The following is a 23,175-nucleotide window of genomic DNA, read 5'->3' as shown; positions in this document are numbered from 1 at the left end:
AATCTTCCACATGGGAGTTAAGCTTCTTTGAGATAAGATATGCATGAAATATTGATGAAGGTAGGTGATACAGATGAGTGAACTGTGTGACATCCCCTTAAGCATTGCAGCTGCAGTTGTATTATGAATAGTGAAATCAGTATGGATACCTCAGGGGTATGGCTAGACATAGGTGTGATCATGATCATGATATTGTGTGATCACTCGAAGTGTGTCCCAATTGCTATCATACATTTGGACGAAACTTAGGACACGTCAAGGCACCAGTATTTATGAGATAGAGATACCTACGTAGCAGAAAGGCGTCATCTGTGAAGGTATAGCATAGTACTGCATACTGTACTGAGGTATAGCTAGTCTGCAAACCAGACGACCGGACATGCGGGCTTAGCGGATCCAGAAGGGGTTCCGCTAGTTACCTATATAGTAGTAATAATTCATAGCAAACAATCACTCCCCAGCAATGTTTCACTGTTAAATCTTACCATTAGCCTTTGAAAATGGAATTATAAACACCAAAGGATAATTATTTTTAGAGGTGCTTATTTAATATAACGATTGATGCTGGGGTGGCAATTTCAAATTTCAAATGATTTTGCAGCAAAGAGAGGTAAAATGGTTGACTGATAAACTTTTCAGCAGCTCAGGCTCTCAGTTCCAAAAAGAAAAATTCTATCATTATGGACCAGCCTTCAAACTGGCACCCCCTCTCGGATTCACCCCTAGTGCGTGTGTAGTGTGGTGTGTATGCATGTTGTGTAGTGTGGTGTGTATGCATGTTGTGTAGTGTGTTCAGTGTAGCTTTTTCTTCCAAGTCAGTCAGATTTTACTGGCTCTGGGTTTTAGTAGATGTGTATCTATGCCATATGGTTTAATGTATGCCAATTCAAGAAAACATCATGGCATGCTGGTGTAGTGTAGCAACATTGCCAGTTTTTTAGCTGCAAGTCACTACTGACTGGTGGATTTATGGTAGTTCTGTGACCCCGCTCAACTTTCTGCATCTTAATCAGGTTGACCATAACATGAGCAACAATGTGTTATGTAATATGGCCAGATCATAAATTTTGAGCTACAAAATAAGATAAAATAATATAATTATATTTTATTAAGTGCTATCTCACTAGGGACCTGTGAGATAGCTATACAATGTGCATTAAAATAATTTTAAAGTAGTCATAAGTGAATTGTACCTACTACATTTAGTAGCTAGCTAAGTCAAGTCAAAGTACAAGGTTCCAGTTCGTTTTTCCATTTAATTGAACTGTGCTTCAACTCATACAAAAGGTCACTGCTTTTGCAGCTCACTGCATAAATGTGCTTGTATTCTTCAGATGGAAATTCTAGGCACAACTTGTTGGAAGCAGTCATCTATGAAGGTACATAAGACTGTAATACAGCTAGCTATATAGCTTGTAGCTACTGATACATTATTGATGGTTACCCTTACCCTAATATGTTGTAGACTACTTGCAGCAACTTGTAAGTTGATTAGTAATGAAGTTATCTTTTCAAGTAGCTCATTGGGTAACACATCTTTGTGAAACAAGACCTCTTGTAGTTGATACTTGTAAGAATTAACATCGGTGTAATATCTACATGTTGAATTCATCCCATTCAAAACACGTTGTGTGTTGTTGGAAATGGTGTAGTTCTCTGAAATATTGTTATCAGTTATGATTTTCCCGTAATCCTTATTCTGGAAAGAGCATAGAATTGAATACATAATAGAGCAATGCTTAGCAACTACCAACTTACCCTGTCAATGGCATCATCAATTTCTCTAGATACATTAAAAAATCTTTCTTTATGTTTTGTCTTGCAGTCTTCACTGTTGACTAGAGAAATAGCCACACACAACCACAGCAGCAGATGAAACATTTTGTCCCACTTGACACAGTATCCTACCGATCTGTTTCAAGTTTGGCTGATCTTGAGGCTTTTTATAGTGGTCCACAATCCACATGTGTTTGTGGTAATTAAAATATGATTCTGATTAGCTAACAACAATTCTTGTAAATGTACTTATGTGTTGGGGATGGCATTAAAAAAAAAATATATATATATATGGTGATTATATAATCAGTCCCCCCCATTGCATGTGTACTTTTTAAAGTTTTTTCAGTGGCTATATGTTAGCAGACAAGCTATGCTACAATATATACACTAAACTAGAGTTCTACAGGATTACAATGTTGCATTCTATACATTCCCTTAAGTTGAGACTTGTGGCCCTTGACAGGTATTAGGTCAAGAAACAGGAAGTTGCAATTAAAAAAGGAGACAATATGCCAGCTAGCTTTAAACTGCAATGATTTTTAAAGATTCTTGCATTGTTGTGATCTGTACTTATACTGTAGCAACATTCGGTGGTACACCATAAATGTGTAAATGACAAAAGTTTGGTGTAACTTTAGTTTGGTGAATTTGGCAACTCAAACAAAATTTTCCAAACTTTATTTGTCAATAGTGTTGTAATAATAGCTATTTTACATTAACTGCATATTAAATTCACCAGACTTTTATCTGCCAACCTGCTTTGCATGTTGACTCATCAAACTTATGTAGCACCAAACTTTTGTCATTTATGAAGCGTACACTATAGCGTCGCAGTACCATTGGATTGACATTGCATGTTGACTGATAATGTAGTAAGGTCAAGTGTGCATGAATACTGTTATTGTACTTTAGTATAATAACCACTTGATTTATTGCTTTTTGTAGAGAAAATCATACCTTGTTAATTAAGTAGATGTCAAGTTCAAGTAATTGTGTTAGACCAAGCCACATACATGTCCCATCAAACTGTTGCTAATGAATATATTCTTGGGTAACACCTGTCTAGTTCAGCTGGGCATATTATACTAGCACAACATTATTTGACTGTATTTGTCAATACATCTCTACCTCAGACATTTATTACGTTGTGGTTGAACATTCATAACTGCCATTGACAGGTTGTGTGTTTGGCAGATGAGTTATACTTTCTACATGTTCCCCCCCCCCCTACTTTCGAGTCAAACCTCTTATGTTCAGTTAAAATTCTTATTTTGTTATGAATCACCAAATCTATTTATAATTTTCTCTGCTAATGACTTGATGGAATTACGTGGGCTACATTGAGTATGTGTATTTGTACATGAAACAATATGGTAATATAAAAATAATCTATGATGTGACTCTATACAAATTAGCTGGCTTCTTTAACAACCTTCATCATCAGTAAGGGGAATGTCTAGTGCAAAAAATGTGTGGAATGGGAACTGAACCTCTTATAGTAAGGATTGATAGGATGTATCAGTTTTGTTGTGTACATAGCCAATGATATATATATATATATACAGTACTATACTATGGACACAACTATATATTGCTAAAAGTTGTTGCCAGGGTTACATGAATATTATTATTGAGCAGTGTGTCAGATTATTGAACAAACCACATATTATGAGGGTACAGCATGCCAATGAATATAAATATACTAACTATACTAAGAATTCTTTGTAGTTTTTCATTGTTCTCTTGCCAGACTGCTGGTGGCAATAATTCTGCTATAATTATATTCAGTGCAAATAATTTACATTACTAAACCAGTTGATTAAGTTTGCAGATACTACATTTTTTATTATAAGACAACTTAAAGCAAAACACCATTGTTTATGTTTTTAGCAATTTAATATTTTGCAATTTGATCTATACAAATATATGATATATTATGTTATGGTAGTGAAGCATTGTGCTTTTATTTGATTCATGGTCAATAGTTTACATTCATTGCTGAAATAGCTAGCTATATGTAATGACAGATTATAGTATCTATATTTGGCAGACTATTATGCATGGAATCATATTGCAAGCCTTTAGACTGATTATTTTGTTTAGCTGAAAGGTGTCTTAATAATTGTTTGAGCCAGCTGAAATACAAGAGTGGTAACTTCCTAAAAATATTTGTCATACCAGCCTCTTTTGGCAGCATAACGAAACTATCAGACATCTTGATCCATGAGTACTGTAAATGGCAACTGTCAGTAACTTCAGTTCATCCCATATTCAATGCTGTTTTTGCAGCAGCCAGTAACTGGTTAAATTAGCATTCATGGAAACTGATTCCATTAATCCTTTCACTTGCTGTGGTGACAGTTATAGATTGAAGGAAGGAAGTTTCTTCTGATGGTTGTATCCCAATAGGGAAACAACAATTACCTTCGGTCAGACCAGCTATTCTCCACTGAATAGTTCAGTTCCTTTTGGGTCTTTTGACCAGTCACCATCCTATTTCCAAGTATAGACAAATAATGTACAACTTACACATTAGCTATAAAATATATAGCTATGAATTTATCTAGCGTTTGTGACATTTGTGATATCCTAGTGCTCAATATTCATGAAACATATGTGTTTACTAAGAATATTATGCGTATTGAGAAATTTTAAATTCTTGTGATGTAAAATGGTGAAATAGTGTAATTTACATTGTACCTACCATTTAACAATTATTATTATTATATCATATCACTTACAGCCATTATTTGCAACTAAAGTGCTACCATATCATATGAGGGAACGAGTCGATGACATGTCATGTGTGGCTAGCAAAGGATCACCTACTGGATTTGCTGAGGAGTTTGATCATCTCCATAGTTATCAGTGTAAAGTGGTACACAGCAGAAAGGAAGGAACCAAACCAGCTAATCAGTCAAAGAATCGTTACCCAAACATTATACCTTGTAAGTAGACAAAATCTTATGCTGACATTGTATGTATATGTTGTGTGTTATTGTAGTTGATTACAACAGGATTGTACTGAAAACATTTCACCGTTCATCGTCTGATTATATTAATGCAATAGTGTAAGTAAACTGTATATAGTCTGGTGAATTTAATAATTAGAGGCATGATTCAAAACCCCTCCAAACTTTTTAGGAGGTTGGTCATGTGTCCTATTGGCATATGTGATTGTGGAATCGGTCACATTCACAAAATGGATAACATACTTAGCTAGAAAAGCCACATAAATGTGTTTGGTGGCTTAAAAGACATTACACATCAGAATACTTGGTATCCTACTAAAGTGTTGAAGTTAAACAAGTCAGAACTTTATTTGTGAGATCATGAGATATAATGTTTGTGTGACTAACCCTCTTTGTTGGCTTAAATTATGACACTGTTTCTCCATTAGGGACAAGTCCCAGGTTCGGAGAGAAAGTACATCGCCACACAGGGATGCTTGTAATGATTTTTGGAATATGTTACATGAGGAAGACATCAGCATCATAATTATGGCTACCAATGAAAGTGAACATGATAACGTAAGAGTGTAACTGACCAACTACAAGTATTTAATTGCTAGCTAGTTGTACTTCAAAAGATGTTGTCTATATTCATGGGCAGTTACATATTTGTACTTGCATTCTGAAAATTCAAAGTACAGCAGAACTATAGTACTACTGTTCTAATGCTATATCAAGCAGCTGTAAGTCATATCTTGATGAAATTGGCTAGCGCATAAATGCCTAGTGGTTGGTCAGTTCAAAGCCATATACGTGGGGTGTAGGTAAATATATGTATTCATCTCTATGATAGTGACCTGCTGAACTTGGAAATGTGTTCTTACATGGTTGTATTAAAAAGTTTTATGAGTGAACCTATTGTACAATGCATTTCAATGAATCAGGCACAGTTTGTCAGTATATCTTCATATTGTGTGTATGCATTGTCTTTTTTGTATTTAGTTTTATAGTCCCTATGATCATGAATAAATTATTATATCATATATTGCATAACAAGATATTATTCATGCATTATTATCAGACAACTGACTGTCTCAATATATATATATATATATATATATATATATATAGGATAGATGTGCCTGTTACTGGCCCAAGATAGCTCAGACCAAGACTTATGGAAAAATTCGAGTACAAGCAATGTCAGTGGATAAGAGTCAGGTGTACGTTTTGAGAGAGTTTTATTTGTTGAGAGAACAGCAGTCCAAAATACGTCTCACAGTATCACTTCACCTCGTGGCCAGACAAGGCAGGGATGCCTGACAATCCAGACGACATATTGACTTTGTTGCAAGAAGTTGGCCAACACTACAAATTTATTAAAGATTCAAAAGCTGATGTCGGCCCCATAGTTGTTCACTGCAATAATGGAATTGGCAGAACAGGAAGCTTGATTGCTATTGACATCATAATTGATGTTTTGAAATCCAGAGATAATCTTACTAAACATCTATGGAAACACATCTAGCAGTGATATTATGATCTTATTTTATCATTTTAGGAATGGAACATGAAATTGATATTATGGAAACAGTTTTATACATATGAAACCAAAGATTTGGCATGGTTCAGACCGAGGTACAGTAATATATAGTCTAGGAAGTTATCACTGTTACATTAGTGTGGGTATGTATGTGTACAATTAACTTCTGAGAGTAAAAATTTCTGTGGGGAAGTGTGCATTAGTGGTCTTGACAGTTAAAGAGTTATTTGTTGGATGTCAACTTGAACAATAATTTTCCATGAAGCTTTTACCTTCTTAGAAATAGTGTATGTTAGATGGTATGCCCTTTTCCTATAAGCTATACAATATATTCATAGTATAAACAGTCTCTCAACACAAATACAGTTTAGCAATGAAGCTACCTACATCCATTAGAATGAGATAGTGATGATAGAAGACACTGCCAAGTTTTTAAAGTTACCAATCTGCTTCCTTAAGCATCATGCAGATAATGTCCAGTTAATGCTTGACCAGTGAAGCATGATGTCTGTAATTCACAGAGGGCCTTGTACATAGTGGTTTACCATTTTTAAAGTTCCATGAATGGAACCATTGATTTAACTGCCAGTGGCACCCCCTCTCGGATTCACCCCCAGTGCGTGTGTAGTGTGGTGTGTATACATGTTGTGTAGTCTGTGCAGTATAGCTTTTTCTTCCAAGTCAAATCATCAAGTCAGGTTTTATCTCGGGTTCAGTTTAGCATGTGTATGTAAAGCTACATATATGTGTTCAATGAACATTGTAAGAAAGCATACTGGTATAGTGTAGCAGCGTTGCCAGATTTATGTTAGTTCCGTATTAAACCCCACTCAACTTTTCTGCATCTTGATCAGGTTGACCGCATGACAATTAGTACAACAATGTGTCATCATAATTTTTGAGTTACAAAATAAGATAAAATAATAAGTAGCCGTGTATATAAATTATAGCTATACAATGTGCATTAAAACAATTTAAAAAGTAGTAGTAAATGAATTACCTACTAGATATATTTTAAGTCAAAGGATAACGTTCCATTTGGTATATCCATGTTTTTGTGCTGAGCTTCAACTCGTACATAAGATCATTACTCTTGTTGCTCACTGCATAAATGTGCTTGTATTCTTCAGCTGTAAATTCTAGGCACGGCTTGTTGGAAGCGACGATCATCTATGCAGGTATATACGATTGTAATGAAACTACCATATTGATTTATATGTGTATGTATGCATACATTAATGGTTACCCTTACCCTAAAATGCTGCAGACTACTTGCAGCAACTTGTAAGTTGATTAGTAATGAAGTTATCTTTTCAAGTAGCTCATTGGGTAACACATCTTTTTGAAACAAGACCTCTTGTAGTTGATACTTGTAAGAATTAACATCAGTGTAATATCTACATGTTGAATTCATCCCATTCAAAACACGTTGTGTGTTGTTGGAAATGGTGTAGTTCTCTGAAATATTGTTATCAGTTATGATTTTCCCGTAATCCTTATTCTGGAAAGAGCATAGAATTGAATACATAATAGAGCAATGCTTAGCAACTACCAACTTACCCTGTCAATGGCATCATCAATGTCTCTAGATACATTAAAAAATCTTTCTTTATGTTTTGTCTTGCAGTCTTCACTGTTGACTAGAGAAATAGCCACACACAACCACAGCAGCAGATGAAACATTTTGTCCCACTTGACACAGTATCCTACCAATCTGTTTCAAGTTTGGCTGATCTTGAGGCTTTTTATAGTGGTCCACAATCCACATGTGTTTTTGGTAATTAAAATATGATTCTGATTAGCTAACAACAATTCTTGTAAATGTACTTATGTGTTGGGGATGGTATAAAAATATATAGCGATTTGATAATCAGCCACCCCCCCCCCCCCTCCCCCATTGCATGTGTACTTTTTAAATTTATTTTTTCAGTGGTTATATGTTAGCAGACAAACTATGCTACAATATATACACTAAACCAGATTCTACAGGATTACAATGTTATACATTCCGTTTTAAGCTGAGAATTGTGGCCCATATCAAGTATATATAAGGTCAGGAAACAGGAAGCTGTAATTAAGGAAGGAGACATTATATCCCTACAGCTAAACTGCTATGATTTTTAAAGATTCTTGCTCTCATTGCTGTAATCTGTACTTATACTGTAGCAACATTCAGTGGTATACCGTAAATGCGTAAATGATGAAAGTTTTGGTGTGACTTAAGTTTGGTGAATTTGGAAATTTGGCCAAACTTTATTTGTCAATTATAGTAGCTATTTTATATTAACTGCATGGTAAATTCACCAGACTTTTATCTGCCAACCTCAGGGGTGTAGGGAGGGGGGGTTCCGGGGGGTTCAGGAACCCCCCCCTGTAAAATTTTGATTTCTGCAAGCAGGATCCTAACACACCATTTAGTGTGGCAGGACAAAATGAGTGAGTAATATAGTGTAATGGCAATTGATAAAGCTTGCATTCATCTCTCAAGGAAGGATTTACAGAGGTAACATGACTTAGGCCTCTTCAAAACTTGTTAAAAAGATCGATATACTCTAATAAAGCAGTCAGGTATATATTCTAATAGAGCAGTCAGGTTTATATTCTAATAGAGCAGTCAGGTTTATATTCTAATAGAGCAGTCAGGTATATACTCTGATAGAGCAGTCAGGTATACTCTAATAGAACATGCATGTATAAATATATCCATGTCCATATGAAGTTTTTCAGACATTCTAACATTAAATGCAAAACTTAGCATGACCTTATACTGCTATAGCTTTGGTGTGCAGTGTTTAAAGATATAGAGCTCCAGTAATTTATCACTTGTGTTATGCAAAATGAATTCATGCTATGCATATTTGTATAGTTATATTGTTTTGATTGTACATTTGTATCAGTGGATTCATGGCTCTTATACCACAGTGAGATAACTATCACTTACAGATTACTATGTGTCTCTATGTGTTATGCTGTCTGTTTCCACTAGGTGGCTTTATCTAGTACTACCTTCATCGCGGGGCACTTATATGGATCACAATTAATGTACTTTTTGCATACAATATAGCAATTTGCTGAGTTTTGATTCATTAAAATATTGAAAGTCTCTCAGCGGCTGGGGGCTCTGCCCCCAGACCCCTGCTTCTGGTAACTCAATGCTGGTACTGGAACCCCCCTTCAAAAAATCCTGGCTACACTCCTGAACCTGCTTTGCATGTTGACTCACCAAACTTAAGTAGCACCAAACTTTTGTTGTTTATGGTAGTAGTGTCCCAGTGCCACTGGATTGACATTGCATGTTGACCGATAACTTTTAAGTAGCTAGCTGAGAGTCACAATTGGTGTATTAATCTTCTTTAGTAAGGCCACGAGTGAATACTGTTATTGTACTGTAGTATAATAACCACTTGATTTATTGCTAAATCATACCTTGTTAATTAAGTAGATGTGATTGTTCAGGTAATTGTGTTAGACCAAGCCACATACACACCTCATCAAACTATTGTTAATGAATATATTCTTGGGTAACACGTGTTCTATCTTATTCAGCTGGCCATATTATACTAGCACATACTCACTATATAACATTATTTGACTCAGTACTTGGTTTGGGAATACTCTATACAACAAGTAGCAAAATATGCAGCATGAGACGTGGCCAGCTAACAAATCAATATATTATAGCTGCTATTTTTATATTGAACATTGTGTTTTGTCAGATGACACATACTTACATGCTTCCCCCTGGCCTGTAGACTTTTCAAACCTTTTATGTACAGTTAAACTTCTTATTTTGTTCTGAATCACCAAATTTATTTATAGCTAATTTTCTCCGTTGATGACTTGATGGAATTACAGTCATGCAACTGTGACATTTTATCACATTTGTTAAAAACTTGATTGCTATAATAATTATAGTATTTTGTTTACAAATACGCATACTCAATGCAGCTTATTTACTCTCTATAGTATACAGGTTAGCTGGTTTCTTTAACAACATTCATCAGTAAAGGGATTCACGAGTGCAAAAAATCTGTGGAATGGATTATTTGGGAACTGAACTTGAAGGATTGATGGGATGTACATGCACTTATGGTTGCCTAACTGCTGTGGACATAACCAATAAATCAGTTTCCTATACACTATATATGTTACCATACTATGGACACAACTAATCTGTGTCTATATATTTACAAGTTAAGTCTTGGCCAGAGTTAGATGAATGTCATTATTGAGCTGCTGCACTGTGTCAGACTATTGAAACAAGCTACGCATTATGATGACACAGCATGAATATACTATGTAGCTACGTATGTTAGAGAATTCTTTTTAATTGTTCTCTTACAGAATGTGGCAATAATTCTGCTATGATTATACTCAATGCAAATAATCTATATTGCTAAACTAGTTGATTAAGGAAGTTATAGGGTTGCATATGTAAAGACTCTACATTATTATTTCAAGGCAACTAATAATCTTTTAAAGCAAAGCATGCACCACCATTTGAAAATTTCTACACAATTGACAGAGTCTGTCAGCATAGCACACATACATACAGTATATCAACTGTGATATTGTGTGTATTTACCAACTCTGCCACAATTTCTGATAAGTGCATTTATAATAGCATGACTGAACTGTTCACTATTTGTTTTATTGTTGTACTGTAGCTAAAACACTTATATGTAGCTTGGCATGATTCACTGACTCACTACAGCCATACTTGTATGTGATTACAATTTATGCATGCATGGTAGTGAAGCTATGTACTTTTATTTGATTCATGGTCAACAGTTTACATTCATCGCTGAAATAAGCTACTGTACATACATACGTAATCACAGATTATAGTATCTATATTTGGTTGACTGTAATGGTATCATATTGCAAGTCTTTAGACTGATCATTTAAGGTATTTTAATAATTTAGACATCACAGTTGTATATTGCAAATAATATTTGAATGTGTAGGTCTGATTGGTGTCTAACCAGGCCTACACAGTGGCTTTTATGACAAATATGATGCAATGTGTTTGTGCGTTAGTACTGGCCAGGTTATGACTACTTGTTTGCTGAGCTCCTAGGTGCTTAGCTACCTAGATTCAGTAAGTTGTTTGGTTATCAAGTCACCACCTAGTTTGGGATTTTTTCTGCATTCAACATAGTTTCAGTGTCAATTCTTACTTCCTTATATATACATAGCCTAGCATCTACAGGTCTTCACTCATGCAGACACACAGCACATGGTTGTAAGTTGCCTATAGATTTGTTTGCTCCATACATCTGAAAAGATTAATACAGGAAGATGGAATCATTGCTAGCATTATAACCTGTCAAATGCAGATTGAAAAACTCAGACCAGTGGTATAATTGTTCAATTCTCTCACACCTACCTCATAATTGCCATGTCTAACATACTCAATAAGCAACCACATACACCAGATTAGGTTTTGACCTGGCGCCAAGCACTCAAATAATACATACATCGGTGCACTAATTATTTAGTACTCCTAGCTAACCACTGTACGAACTTTCTAATCTGACACCTCTATAATCCAGGATACCTCTCTAATCTGACACAGTTTTTGAGCATATGTACTGATGAGTGAGTTACCAGTATATAATTTCTGTTATTCAGCATGTATCTACATGCATGTGATTGTTCATTGAATGGACATTCATTCTTAATCACATACTATAGTATGTACACTTTGAGCTGAACCCCCAAAAATGTTTAATAACTCAAGAATGGAATTGCACAAATTCTTGAAATTTAGCTTATCTGTAGTACTACTCGTCGTGCTAGAAATATTTTCAATTCAAATGTCTGACACAATATTTATGGCCAATCAAAGATTTCACTACAAATTTCCTGTATGAAGTACACAGCCTGTAAGTGTTACCGCCTTTATGTTATAGCCATCACATTGTGTTTGTGGTACTAAGTTTAAAGTCCTCATATGGTTTCTTCCCCTGCAGTGACATACCTGACAATACCACATAAGTACTCTGTCACAGTGTTATGGTTGAAACTCTCAGATCTTCCATTAATTGGTGAGAAACTGAAGTACAAGACAGCACCCTAAGTCCATGTCAGTGATACCAGCCTTGACATTTAGTTACATGGTTTTGGGATACTCCCACCATTCTTCTATGCAGATAATGGTAGTGCTGAAGTAGAGATCTCTGCTACATTTTGTCACACTTTAACTGTTCTACCTATTGTGAAAACCATAATAGCTTTAAATCACAGACTTTGGAATCATTTTTACTCTTTCACACATGACTATAGCAGTCCCTGCATTGTCATTATATGGACCTTTATATTACAGCCACATGCAGTGAGGCTAGTATTAGTGGCCGATCATTTGCATACAGCATGAGCAATTTGTTTGACTTCAGCGTAATTATTATGCGTGTTTTATTATAGTAGCCTGACATTGTTGAGCTAGGTATTGTTGTAAGTATTTTAATTGCATTGCATAGCAGCATGTAATTTAATGTTAACCTTTTTTGACTGCTCTTAAGCTGCAAAATAAACTATCAGTCCACCTTAGTTAGTGCATGCAGCTATAGTACATTTTTTTACTAAAAATATATTATATAATATAGAGTCAATGATCCATATGTGTAAAGGAAAGGATAGCTGTGGTCTGTAGTTTGAGCTTCTATGCTAACTTTCAGTGATGTGGTAAGTCAAGCAACACTATATGAGACAGCAACTCCCTAGCTAATGACAATTACACAGGTTTCTTGCAGATAAGGTTCTGGATCCCAGCTGTTGTGGCTACTAAACTGATGTTGCTGGAGGATCACGAGACTCTGGGCATGCATGCATGGCTAGCTCTGAACAACTATGAGATACGATTATTCAGTTTTCTACTGCAGCTATGGAGCAACATCAGAAGTACTTCATTATCATAACTTATTACTAAGAAATAATTTTAAAGTTATCACATCATTTAGTAATGCAAAATACATAATTAAAGAATGGCTTTTGTTTGTTAGCCTCTTGTGTTTGATTGTACAGGAGTTATTTTAATGGGCCATAGTTTTTGTTAATTGTTAAGGTTGTGTTTGCTCTTTTAAAGTTTAACCTGACTGTTTGAGATTGAATCTGAGGGCATTTTTGACCATTTTAAGAAGTAGCTCAACCTATAATTATTATCACTGACATTTTTTGAGGGGATCTAAAATTTTCCCCTCTAACAACCCTGGTTAATTGCATTTAATTGTGTGGGGAAAAATCCTTCAGAAAGTATATAGACATTGATGTAGTGACAATAGCAAAAGAAATGTGTATATACACTATTAGGGACTATTAATCATGTGCAATAATTGGTATAGCACTGTTCTGATGCTCACAATTAGAATTCCCACTGTATATATGATATAGTTATAACATGGTTACGAGAGATGTGACTGAAATCAAGACACACGGTAGTGTGTCGTGCGGCCAAGAAAGCCGGCGACCACACCGTGAGTATATTTACAGGAAGAAAGAAAACAGCTTTTTCACGCATGCATAGCTCCATGGCCTCTTCTCCAAAGCACACTATTTTTGCATTATAGCTGTCCCCCAGGTAGGGTACGCCACACAGCAAATTAGATTAAATTCGCAACAGCCATTTTCGAGATATGGGCGTCCAAAATTTCGTTTTAATTTCTTCGTTTTTTTCTTCTTATGCCGTACGGGGGGCTACGGGGGGCTTCGATTTCTTTTCGCACACTTTGCAAAAATTGCTATAAAATGCAAACGTGTAACTCGATTGCCTCGATCTTTGGCACAAATTAAGAACGTGTAACGGTGGATTCACGTACCAAGTTTGTTGTAAGTCTGAGTAGTATTCAAGGAATTATGGACGTTTATTCACGTAAAAACAGATCAAACTTCTGTCACGGCTACAGGGTAAACCAAGCGTAGAAATAACTTGAAAATTGGTGTGTAGATAGGCTGATCATCGTAGCAGTGCCTTTTGATAGTTTGAATAGCAATAGAGTTACAGCGACAAAGTTATAAAGCAAAAACTAAGCAAGTGTAAAATCGCGGGATCGAGATAGCAGTCACCACGGGGTAAAAAAGGTGTGCAAAAAATGTCGAAAAAAATAATTACCAGAGTTCGAACCAGGGACCTCCATACCTAACACCTGCATCCTTAACCACTGAACCACTGCTACCTTGACTGATCACCTCACTTAATTTCTGCTTTATAAATGAAATTTCTAGTTGAAATCTGCTTATAGTCAAACGTTTGTAATTTCATAGATCTACCAATAGAAGTTCTAGACTGTTCTAGAACATTCTATGTATGTTCTATTAGAAGTCCTCAAAAAAAATGTGCACTCTATTAGAGTATTACAATAATATTATCAAATATTGAATTAAATCACGCAATGAAATACAGTTATAAGTCTGTCTTCAATAATCATCATTTTATCTACATAGAAAAGAAGAAATGTGAGTAAAGACAAACCTCAAAGTCAGCCATAGGCTCGTTTTGGGGCCTTGTAAAGTACAAAAAGGAGTGAAATCCACACAAAAACAGCCAAGCTGTGAAAAAATGGTGCGGCCTTAAAAATCCTGGGTGAAAAAAAGTTGTGAAATCAAAGGTGGCGGCCAAGAAATGGCTGCAATGATGTTAATGCTAAAAATTTTAATAATGGCTGTGTGCATTGTTAAAATTTATTAGCATTAACATCATTGCAGCCATTTCTTGGCCGCCACCTTTGATTTCACAACTTTTTTCACCCAGGCTTTTTAAGGCCGCACCATTTTTTCACAGCTTGGCTGTTTTTGTGTGGATATATATACACGTCATAATGTTTAAGTTGGTTGAAAAATGGCTAATATGCTGATTGTTAATGACTCTATATTCATAGAGATCTAACAGCACCTGTAGCTTGTAGGTGGTCCAAGTGGAAAACTCGTGTTACAGTAGTTTTAGTTAGCTATGGCAGTACAAACATCAATATTACTGTTTTGCACAAAAAAGCAAAAGAATTATAGCAACTGTAGGGACTATAGACTATAAAATAGGTTTGCAATGCTAATTCGGCATTTTCTTTACAATGAAAAATAAAAATAAGCTCCTGTCCACATGTACCGTGAACTGCAAATTGTTAATTTAAAATTTTTGGACTTATCACCAAATACGTTTGCAATACCATCTTAGCAAGGATGTGATAAGTACATTTAGAGGAGTTGTCAGCTAATCACAATCATGTTTGAAATACTACGGATTACTATAAAATGTATCAAGATCTCACAGGCTGGATCATAGCTAGTTAGTTGTTGGGGTAAGATGTTTTATTTATTTTTCTCACTGATTACTGTTACTACATGTACTATGGTCAACAGTGAAGACAACTGCTTCACAAAACACAGAGAAAGATTTTTTAATGTATCAGAGGAGATGTTTGATACCATTGACAGGGTAAGGTGGTAGTTAGTCTGTGCATTATGGATTATTTTGTATATTAATTTCCAGCAGGACGATTATGGAAAAGTCATAATAATCATGGAGAATAACTACTCCATGTCCATCAACAACACACAACGCGTATTAAATGGGATGAGTTTAACCTGTAGATATTACACTGATATTAATTCTTACAAATATCAACTACAAGAGGTCTTGCTTCACAAAGATGTGTTAACCAATGAGCTACTTGAAAAGATAACTTCATTACTAATCAACTTACAAGTTGCTGCAAGTAGTCTACAAAACATTAGGGTAAGGGTCACACTATACAATGTGATGTATGGTACACATGTACAATGATTGCGTTGGAGTTGTATGTACCTTCATAGATGACTGCTTCCAACAAAGTCTGCTTAGAATTTTCTCCTGAAGAATACAAGTACATTTATGCATTAAGCATGGCTGACAATAGTAGTGATCTTTTGTACAAGTTGAGGATCAGCTCACATACCTGGCAGTACCAACTGGAACCTTGTGCCTTGGTTTAAAATCCATTACTTGAGTTACTAGATGTAACATTTGTAAGCTTCTTATACATGTCTTTTTAGTTGAGGTTTTTGTGTACTTTTGTAATGCGAAGCATTAGCTGCATTTAGATAACGTATTAAGGGTTTTGTGATCTTAATTTTTTCACATAAGAAGAACCACTAAAATTGTGGCTAATTCCACTGGAACCATGTTAATGTGGGTATCACTTGGGCCATTTTATGGGAATTTGTTTCCCCAGTTAACACCATGCATGCAGGCTCATTATCAGACAATATTATTTAGAGAATGCTTTAATATGTACATATTTGTATAGAAGTTGTTTATCTGTGTACAGGTGTGTTACTGATAAGAAACCTAGCCACAATCTTTGAAAATTTCTGCACATTTTGTGCATTTCTAACACAATTCCAGTCACACAGGCCATTAACTAAGTTCTCAGTAGATTAACTCCCCTCAGGAATTATGTAGTGATCATCTTGGTCCCACCTTTGTGATTTTTGCATCATTCCTTCAGGGTTGCTTATTTATTGCTGAACAATCTGGCCAACTGATTCATGTCTTACCTTTTTATATATGCAGCTGGAGCAATGTGATCACTGCTCAAAGAAACACGTAAGCAATGGCAATCACTAAATCACTAGCATTGAGCCTGGATCCTTGCAATTACTAGCTCAAAGGTCCAACCACTTGGATGTGCTGCAACTCCTCAGACATACAACATACATACACGCTAGGTCAAACATGCACATGCACACGCACACACACACACACACAACACACACAACACACACATACACACTAACCCCCAAGTCAGAACTGGAACTGCAAAACTGCATAGCTCTTTCCAGTCTTATTCACAATCAGTATTTATTGACTGTAAAGGTGCGGAATGCCGAACAACGGCATAAACTAGCCTTTATATAGCAAATGAGTCACCAAACTGAAAATTACGCATTGCCATACAATAGTAAACAGGATGTGACCAGGCACCTTCCTTAAATGGTATAAGTCATGTGTGTATAGAGTAGTACAAAGTCATATGATGATGGTGTAATTCCCCTCTGTTGCTATTCTATAGGAAAGAGTACTTTTCATTAGTGTGCGACCTACTTAGGTATCTGATCTTGTGTTTTATTTTCACTCCATTATCCTGTACATGTTTTGCACCATGAACTGCAGTGGCTTGGGCTGAGGATGCTGTGGAAGTCTCCCACTTATTTGGAATCTTGATGGTTACCATATAATATGTCTATAGCCTCACTCCTGTGTTCCAATACTCTGAAAACACACACACACACACACACACACACACACACACACACACACACACACACACACACACACACACACACACACACACACACACACACAAACACACACACACACACACACGCACGCAAACACACACACACACACAAACACACACCTACCTCTGTTCTTGAACACTGACTGCATTGAACCACTCCTTGTTGCTTTAGCTGGTTTCTGTCTTTCTGCAATACACTTGTGTCTCTTCAAATCACTGGGTCTATCAAAGTTTCTGTCACACATAGCACAGGATGTTGACTGAAATTACTTGATTATCTAATGTGCACATATGCTCTGCTAGGCCTCATTGCTCCTAAACCATTCTCACACCTTTGACATTGTACTATACCTACCTGCTCATGAACAGATTTCTCCCTTTTACTAATTAATGCACTTATGCCTTGCTTTATCTGATCCTCTTCTAAACAGCTTCTTGTACATACACAATTCAACCTCTTTTGGTGGCAAGCATTCGTTGTTGTTTTGTGAAAGCTGTAGCTGGTCAACACCTCATTCCAGGCTTCATATCACTTCCCTTTACGCTGTGCCAGGTATTAACATTGATGTCAACCTGCTGCAGGTCACTCTTTACAACATCTCTTCATTGATGCTCAGACTCACAACTTGGACAAGGTTGTGGGAGCCACCCAAGTAAGACGTTCTTAGGAATTCTATTGGTTGGCATCCTGGCCACATGACCAAGCCATTCTAGACAATGCTTTATACACACATGTGCACATGCATCATGTACGCACACATGCACGCACACACACAATGCACAGACACACACATACTCACTCATCTTCCATGCTTCAGTACACTGAGGAGCAGAGTTGGTGGTAACTAGTTACTTTTGTAACTAAGTTACGTAATATGTATATTACTTTTAAAATTTAAAAACAACTAGTAATATAACTAGTAATATAACTAGTTACATCCCTTGTAACTAGTAACTTGTAACTAGGTAGAAATAACTGTCTGAAAACTAAACCAAGTTACAATAGTAACTAGTGATCATGCTTTAAAAGCAAGAACACTCTTCAATTTTTGTACCATACATGCTACAGTCACATTAAGTAGACACATTCTGTGTGCTGTTCTTCATGATTAACAGCCAGAACAATAGTTGAAACTTAGCTGAAATGACCACAGAATTATTATTTTCAGGAAGTGTTCATGTGTACTGTAACAGTTCTCTTCTTCCCTTGTTAAGGAATATCATCGTGAAAATGCATTACAAAAGTTAACAAACAAGCAAATGAAAGTAACTATATAGTAACATAACTTCTAGTTACCTTGTAAAAACTAACTGTAAGTTATATGGGATAAAGTGACGAGTAACTACATAGTTACATTTTGAAATAACTATGTATACCCCAAGTCTACTGAAGAGGGACCCTAAATTTCAATAACCTAACCATGAAGTTAATTAAGTTGCATATATCCAGCCTGTGTTGATGTGTTTCAACTACAGAGCTTCCAGAGAGTGTTCAGTTATGTAGATTCTATCATGAAGACTACTTATAGTTACACCTAGTTAGAGTTTGAGGCAGAATTTTAATAGTTTATATCACTTGTGATGCTAGACTCCAACCTTAATTAAATGTACAAGAAATGGTAAATGTATTGTCTCAGTGTAATGACTATCACCTAGTGTTGAAATGTAGGGTTTAAGTTGGGACTGACTACTGAATTTGATTGTGATGTGAGAAGAAGGGAAAACTGTGACGACTTTACACAAAGCTATCAAAAATGCCCTCAGATTCAATCTCAGACAGTTTTTTACAAAAATTCTTAGGGTAGATATATGACTATCAAAAATTCCTACATGTAGTGATGGATATTCAATATCCAAAAACCCACTACGTATCTTATTTAAAATAGCACCCTAGATTTGTGCACACGGTTGTCCTAGATATTACATTATTATATCATCATCTCATGTAACACTGATGCATCAAGCTCTACCAATTGTTAGCTATAGGGTCTGTCTTCACCCAGTGCCAATCACAAAGCCAGATCGACACTCATGAGACTGCCTTGACTAACTAGTCTGTCAACTCAGTATTTCAACTGCTTTATATGGTTGTGAACTTAGACAAGTGGACTTTTGAGTTCATCTGGTCACCCCCCAAACAAGAAATCCTAGAATAAATGCTGAGTTGAATATTACTTAGCTTTTATTATCTAAAAACCAAAATACTCTAATATAACACACACATATTGTTCATATTATTTCTTGTATACACAGTAAATTACACATACCACATACATGGTTTTACTGGTAGGGATTATATTTTGGATTTAGTTATATGATCATATTGGTGGACTGTTGTTGGAAAAAGCTACGCATTTCCTTGAAATTTGGTTATAGGTGAAGTGTACTATGGGTTAGTAGATAAAGAAAATTTCAGGTTTGCGTGTTTCTTAGAAACACTAATGGTCTTTCCTTATACAGCTGTTAAATCATAGCATTTAAGATTTTAAGTGCTTGCAAAATGATTTGAAAGTCTGTAGTTAATAATCAGTAAAATGATACAGTGAACTCCTTGTTATATCTGATCTGAGGCAATGATAAAGAAGTAAATTGTTGAAACCATACAGAACTATATTGAAATGCTCTAATAGAAAATTCACCTAAAAATACTTTAATAGAACAGTCATTCCAATTTTGGATGAACAAGTGTACAGATAAATGGGGATCTACCGTGACTATTTTAGAGGTACTTCATAAGCATATAAAGGGGCTACTGCACAACAGGAAATTTTTAAAGAAGGAAAATTTATGAATCCACACTTGACAAATTAAATGTTGACGAAAATCAAGAAAAAAAATTAAGGCCACTCCAAGAAAATTCATTGTTTCCCATTTCCCGCCCGTATGCAGATTCTCTTCCCGCATGGTCATTCATTATTGCTGTCAACTGAACATTTTATTCATTATTTATCCTGTGATTACATAGCAGTAACTAGTTCAGCATTCAGAAAGCCCACCTAGCTTTTCACTGTTCAGGTTCTTAATTTAAATATTTCTACTGTATTCTTACCTGTAAGTTAGTTATGGATTTCGAAAATAAGTGGAAATATCTATAATGAATAATGGATAATGAACCACCTGCCTGCATGTATCTTTGAGGTCAATGAAATGGGAAACAAGGAATTTTCTTGGAGTGGCCTAAAGATCTAAACATGTTCTTTTGAAGGCAAGGTTTCTTTTTGACTGTCCAATGTGCGTTCTGTGTAAGTGTTCTGTAGTATACTTATTATAGTGGTAAGGAATTTGGTAGCATTTGATCATGACTTTTCACAATACAGTTAAAATGATCTTGCAGGTATCTGTGATATTGAAACTGGCAGACCCATACAGGTCTTCCTTATATAGCTCAGTACCCAGCTCAGTACCACTTTTTGATTTTTAATTAAAAATCTGTCTATCACATCAGGAAGCTACTATATCCCTTTTAGCAGCAATGCAACTTTTTTCTTTACTACAAAATCATTCAAAACTTTTCACATACCATACAACAGGAAATATTGACAAAGAAGTTATGAATGTATGAATCAGTAAAATTTTTAATTTGTAAGATGTTCACCAGAAATTATGTGACATAGCAAACATTTTGTGTATGTATGTAGCAGAAATAACTCACCAGCTTCAAATTTCAACTTGAATTTAAATTATTATTTTAGCTAGCATTTGCTTAAAAATGAATGGCCCAAAAGTTTTTGCTTGCTCAATGCCAGCTGTGTTGTAAGTTAGTTACTTAGCTGGAATATATGGCTACACTCCGTGAGTATATTGTAGCTACAGAGTGTCTGTCACTTGGATATATAGACCTTACCTAGTGCATACCTTATTTTTATCTATACAACTTGACAACAGGTCAGCATCAGTAAAGATAGTCATTTTCTGTAGTTCTTCACAGATATTTTTACAGTAAAGTATACATTGTTAGTATAGTTAGTGATACCTCTCTCTCTGTTTTACCACCGACGTGACTGCTGTTCATCGAGGGTGGGTAGGATCTCTCACTTACAGGAAATTATAATGGATGCCAGCTATACAACATCACTACCATCAACAAACACACACACATACACACACACACACACACACGTAACTACATCCATGGTGGTGGAATGGGATGCATCTATATGATCATGATGTGATGGGAAATTTAAAAGATCGTTGAAAATGGCTTGTTGTGTCAGTGAATATAAAAATAAGTGAGAACTTTATAATGAACTAAGTAAGTCAACTGACCCAATTTCCATGCACAGCGATTGTTTTTGTTTGACATTCCATTCTGTTCTGGGTTTTATAACTAGTATGCCCCAGGGTTTATGGTTCTACAGATTTTTTTGACATAACAATACATTAGGGCTGTGTGATGATTGAAAATTATTGCCTATGGATATGACACTGTTATCAGCAGTTTGTGTTATCATAAACTGCTGATAACCCGGCTTCAAGTAGTATGGTTGAGGGTGTACACATCCACCATTAGGACTAAAAATGCCAAGTGCTTTTATTCATTGAGCAAAACCATTATCGTTATCATGATCTTTTTCATTATCAAGACACAAGTATTAGCCATCATCGCCCAGTTGTACACAACAAATAGCACATGATTATATGGCTTACCAGCATTACCCCTCATTACAATTCCCCATCCACACCCACTCACTCATCCACACCCACCCCCCCCCCCCCCACACACACACACACACACACTCACACTCACGTATACACGCATACACGCACACTCACACACTCGCGCATACGCGCACGCAGAGACTCAGAGAGTACTTGGATAGTGACAATCTCATCCATTGCTGCTATTTGTAGCCTAGCTATTTCATGATACTCCCTTGGATGAATATTCAGTTATTCAGTTATCTGGAGCTCCACAGAATCTAGGTTCTTGAATCCTTAATGATTATATTTCATTCTTAGGTTATGTCCAATGTCTGTCTTGTTATGAATGGTGTTCTAGTTATTGGTGAGTATAGTACATTATGGAGTTCCTAAGTAGCTATGTGTGTCTTGGTGGGAAATGAAGTAGCTTTCTATGGCCTTCAAAATCCCTACAGATTCATTGTTAGGTATTTGCCCTCAAGCCTCATGCAATCAGGGGAGCCACAATTTGTGGCTGATCATATCACTGGTTCTACTGCATAACCATATAAGGGAATTATGGAACCCTGCACACCTACCAATACATCCACCATCATTAGAGAGCAGTTACAAGGGAACAAAATCAGCTTGAGACAAATTACTGATTGTAGTTCTATTATTTAATGAACTTGTTAAACAAAGTTAATAGAGGAGATAATTTGCATGCTTGTATAATGTAGTAACATCACAGCTAGCTAGCGTGTGAAAGTATTTAAAGGCTATTATGCCATGTACTGTATGTAGGACACCTGCATTACAATGCTAGCTATAGGTAGTATAGAACAGTAGGTACTAACTGCATGCAGAGGCTGATCTAAGGGGATGGATGGAGTGGCTAGTCACCCACCATGCATGGCCTTGCAGCCACTCAGACATGTGATACTTTACCGAAATGATTCTATAATCACAAATAACTTCCTTTTATCTAAGATATTGGACAGTATTAAGT

General features: G+C 35.9%; 2 protein-coding genes and 2 long non-coding RNA genes across 7 annotated transcripts; 2 read left to right on the top strand and 2 right to left on the bottom strand.

Annotated features, from left to right (window-relative positions):
- Positions 1-607: 607 nt before the first annotated feature.
- LOC136237533 (tyrosine-protein phosphatase non-receptor type 11-like) lies at positions 608-6,217 on the top strand. The gene is made up of 5 exons (XM_066027713.1): positions 608-725; positions 4,523-4,727; positions 4,784-4,850; positions 5,180-5,309; positions 5,862-6,217. Exons 1-5 carry the CDS (start codon positions 681-683, stop codon positions 6,051-6,053), a joined length of 639 nt encoding a protein of 212 aa, XP_065883785.1. The 5' UTR covers positions 608-680; the 3' UTR covers positions 6,054-6,217.
- On the bottom strand, positions 1,311-1,981 carry LOC136237537 (uncharacterized). The gene is made up of 3 exons (XR_010692521.1): positions 1,759-1,981; positions 1,451-1,699; positions 1,311-1,371 (listed from the first exon to the last, which is right to left on the bottom strand). It is a non-coding gene; the product is annotated as an uncharacterized lncRNA (long non-coding RNA).
- Positions 6,218-6,352: 135 nt separating the features above from the next.
- LOC136238968 (uncharacterized) lies at positions 6,353-16,418 on the top strand. 3 transcript variants are annotated; one of them, XM_066029688.1, is made up of 8 exons: positions 6,353-6,368; positions 10,240-11,374; positions 12,249-12,323; positions 12,882-12,960; positions 13,018-13,176; positions 15,628-15,703; positions 15,758-16,003; positions 16,081-16,418. In XM_066029688.1, exons 5-8 carry the CDS (start codon positions 13,160-13,162, stop codon positions 16,237-16,239), a joined length of 498 nt encoding a protein of 165 aa, XP_065885760.1. In that variant the 5' UTR covers positions 6,353-6,368; positions 10,240-11,374; positions 12,249-12,323; positions 12,882-12,960; positions 13,018-13,159; the 3' UTR covers positions 16,240-16,418. The 3 variants fall into 3 exon arrangements, with proteins under 3 accessions (XP_065885760.1, XP_065885759.1, XP_065885758.1); XM_066029687.1 differs by lacking the exons at positions 6,353-6,368; positions 10,240-11,374; positions 12,249-12,323; positions 12,882-12,960; positions 13,018-13,176 and having other exon boundaries at positions 15,079-15,703; positions 15,761-16,003; XM_066029686.1 differs by lacking the exons at positions 6,353-6,368; positions 10,240-11,374; positions 12,249-12,323; positions 12,882-12,960; positions 13,018-13,176 and having other exon boundaries at positions 15,079-15,703.
- Positions 11,153-17,109, bottom strand: LOC136238969 (uncharacterized). Of its 2 annotated transcripts, XR_010693302.1 has the most exons (4): positions 17,044-17,098; positions 16,804-16,945; positions 16,073-16,748; positions 11,153-12,488 (listed from the first exon to the last, which is right to left on the bottom strand). It is a non-coding gene; the product is annotated as an uncharacterized lncRNA (long non-coding RNA). The 2 variants fall into 2 exon arrangements; XR_010693301.1 differs by having other exon boundaries at positions 16,804-17,109.
- Between the last annotated feature and the right edge of the window lie 6,066 nt (positions 17,110-23,175).

Source organism: Dysidea avara, chromosome 11 (assembly GCF_963678975.1).
Source record: "Dysidea avara chromosome 11, odDysAvar1.4, whole genome shotgun sequence".
Classification (NCBI taxonomy): domain Eukaryota; kingdom Metazoa; phylum Porifera; class Demospongiae; order Dictyoceratida; family Dysideidae; genus Dysidea; species Dysidea avara.
Note: the sequence above shows the minus strand (reverse complement) of the source record. Positions and strands in the feature narration are given on the sequence as shown.

Coding starts and splice junctions, on each gene's coding strand:
- LOC136237533 (XM_066027713.1), top strand. CDS start 681: ATGGACCAGCCTTCAAACTGGCACCCCCTCTCGGATTCACCCCTA. Junction 4,728..4,783: donor TTACCCAAACATTATACCTT/GTAAGTAGACAA, acceptor GTGTTATTGTAG/TTGATTACAACAGGATTGTA. Junction 4,851..5,179: donor GATTATATTAATGCAATAGT/GTAAGTAAACTG, acceptor TTTCTCCATTAG/GGACAAGTCCCAGGTTCGGA.
- LOC136238968 (XM_066029686.1), top strand. CDS start 15,572: ATGTTTTATTTATTTTTCTCACTGATTACTGTTACTACATGTACTATG. Junction 15,704..15,757: donor TGTTTGATACCATTGACAGG/GTAAGGTGGTAG, acceptor ATTAATTTCCAG/CAGGACGATTATGGAAAAGT. Junction 16,004..16,080: donor GTAGTCTACAAAACATTAGG/GTAAGGGTCACA, acceptor GTACCTTCATAG/ATGACTGCTTCCAACAAAGT.